We start from the raw sequence: 2,793 nt of genomic DNA, 5'->3' as shown, positions 1-2,793 counted from the left end.
ACACTCAGTGGATGTCAATAGAAAGACATTTTCAATCCCCTAACCCCTATTGAATAAAAGAAACAAATAAAAATAGCCACCTAATTTATAAAAATCCTTGATATGATACCTCATAGCACTCAGTGTTTGTTTTGATTTTTGATCAAACAAACATTTGAACATCCAAAACGTTTTCTCACATCTCATTTTCAAGGAAAATCCAACTCTCTCTCTAGAACATATATATTGAGTTTTTGTTGGCAGTTTGAATATATATGGCTAGTGGTCCGCTTGGTGTGGCCATGGCGGACAAGGTGAAACTAATTCTAGCGAGGCCGATACAGTTGGGTGATCAGGTGGTGAAGGCGGCCGACAATGTGAATTCTATGAAACAGGAATGCGCGGAGATCAAGGCGAAAACGGAGAAGTTGCTGGGTCAACTTCGGCAGGCGGCGCGTTCCACCAACGACATCTATGAGCGGCCCACGCGCCGCATCATGGACGACACCGGACAAGTCCTTGACAAGGCCCTCAGCCTCATCATCAAGTGCAGCGCCAACGGCTTCAAGCGCGTCTTCACCATCATCCCCACTGCAGCCTTTCGGAAAATATCTCAGCAGCTCGACAACTCCTACGGCGACGTGTCTTGGCTCCTCCGAGTCACCAACCCGGCGGAGGAGCGCGATGACTATCTCGGCCTCCCTCCCATTGCCTCCAACGAGCCAATTCTGTGCCTCATTTGGGAACAAATAGCCGTCCTGTGTTCGGGGTCACTCGACGAACGATCAGATGCTGCAGCTTCTCTTGTGTCTTTGGCTCGGGACAATGATCGATATGGGAAGCTTATTATAGAGGAAGGTGGGGTTGTGCCATTGTTGAAATTGGCCAAGGAAGGACGACCGGAGGGTCAAGAGAACGCTGCGAGGGCCATTGGGCTTCTGGGTCGTGATCCGGAAAGCATCGAACACATTGTGAATGGTGGTGTGTGCCAGGTGTTTGCGAAAATCCTCAAAGACGGTCCCATGAAGATTCAAGTCGTGGTGGCTTGGGCTGTCTCGGAGATGGCCGCACATCACCCCAAATGTCAAGACCATTTCGCTCAAACCAATACCATTCGTTTGCTTGTGGGTCATCTCGCATTCGAAACCATTCAAGAACATAGCAAGTATGTTGTCCCAAACAAACATGCAATGACCTCCCTCCACACCATTGTAATGGCTTCGAAAACCGACAACAACAACGACGACGTTAAGCAATTACATAGTCAGTCTTCTCATCCATTGGGCAATAATACTACAAGCTCAATGCACAATTTGGTTAGTAATACCATGACCATGAAAAACCCATCCAACACAACCCCATCACAAAGCCACCCTAACCATGCCAAGAGTAATCACACCGCCACCAAGTCAAGCCGCCCCCAAAAGCAGCAACGCCACCAGACTCACGGCCACGATTCTGTAACCGCCGGGACTAGCCATAAGGCGAAGGAATCTGTGGATCCGGCTACCAAGGCTCAAATGAAGGCGATGGCGGCGAGAGCCCTCTGGCACCTCTGTGCAGGGAATGTCTCCATATGTTCAAGCATAACGGAGTCAAAAGCACTTCTATGCTTTGCAGTTTTGTTAGAAAATGGTCCTGATGATGTTCAATATAACTCAGTCATGGCACTTATGGAAATCACGGCGGTGGCAGAGCAAAATGCCGACTTGAGGCGCAATGCTTTCAAGCCCACTTCACCGGCTGCAAAAGCCCTTGTGGACCAGTTCATGAAAATAATCAAACAAGCAGACTCGGACCTCCTCATTCCCTGCATCAGAGCTGTTGGAAACTTGGCAAGGACTTTCCGGGCAACCGAAACAAGAATTATAGCGCCAATTGTTCAGCTGCTGGATGAAAGGGAACCTGATGTTTCGAGAGAGGCAGCGAATGCTTTGATCAAATTCGCGTGCACCGACAATTATCTCCATGCGAATCACTCCAACGCCATAATAGATGAAGGGGGTGCTAAGCACCTAATCCAACTTGTGTACTTTGGTGAACAAATTGTTCAATTACCAGCATTGATTCTGTTATCTTACCTTGCAATGCACGTACCGGATAGTGAGACATTAGCGAAAGAAGAGGTGCTTATCGTGCTCGAGTGGGCAACAAAGCAAGGGCCTTTGGTGCAAGATCATGAAGTTGAAGAGCTACTATTTGAAGCCAAAAGTAGATTGGAACTCTATCAATCCAGAGGGACAAGAGGATACCATTGATTCAAATCATTCAATCACTTTGTACATTATTTCTGAGAAAATCATGAAAAAAATTTATGCTTTTTTTTTTTTTTTTTCATTATCAAGGAGTGTATAGAGTTATCTTTTATGTAGTCATCAATTTTACAGAAGAATGCCCAGTTGTTTTTTTTGGTAATTATACTGATGGTCCTTATTATAGCTTTCCATACTATTTCATATATGTATATATATATATATATATTCTTAGTTTCTTACTCTTCTTGCTGTTACATCTGTTATTTCTGTGCTGGGGCTAGCTGGTATTGATTTGTTTCTGTCCCAGAAAAGTGCATAGGTGGGGGTTGATTTAGGGTTTGTTTTGATCATGAATACATTGGCTGCAATTAATTTATGCAAGTAGAGTTGGCTTAACTCAAAACATGAATCAATGACCTCCCATGGAGGCTTGGTTGAACAATGCATCTGCGCGCAGTGACCTCCCATGGAGACTTAATTCCCATTATTTCTTTTTTCTTTTTTTTTTTTCTTTCAAGGTAAATACTTTCTGATCTCGATCTTCTTTTTCTAAAATATT

The 2,793-nt window shown here is 44.7% G+C and overlaps 1 protein-coding gene across 1 annotated transcript; it reads left to right on the top strand.

Annotated features, from left to right (window-relative positions):
* Positions 1–281: 281 nt before the first annotated feature.
* LOC132285691 (uncharacterized) lies at positions 282–2,420 on the top strand. Its single transcript, XM_059787884.1, has one exon. The coding sequence runs from the start codon at positions 282–284 to the stop codon at positions 2,235–2,237; it is 1,956 nt and encodes a 651-aa protein (XP_059643867.1). The 3' UTR covers positions 2,238–2,420.
* Positions 2,421–2,793: the final 373 nt, after the last annotated feature.

Source organism: Cornus florida, unplaced genomic scaffold, assembly GCF_030987335.1.
Source record: "Cornus florida cultivar Cherokee Brave unplaced genomic scaffold, ASM3098733v1 CherokeeBrave_3.0.0_Hap2_Chr02, whole genome shotgun sequence".
Taxonomy (NCBI): domain Eukaryota; kingdom Viridiplantae; phylum Streptophyta; class Magnoliopsida; order Cornales; family Cornaceae; genus Cornus; species Cornus florida.
Note: the sequence above shows the minus strand (reverse complement) of the source record. Positions and strands in the feature narration are given on the sequence as shown.

Bases quoted from the DNA above. Each gene is read 5' to 3' on its own strand.
- LOC132285691 (XM_059787884.1), top strand. From the start codon at position 282: ATGGCGGACAAGGTGAAACTAATTCTAGCGAGGCCGATACAGTTGGGT.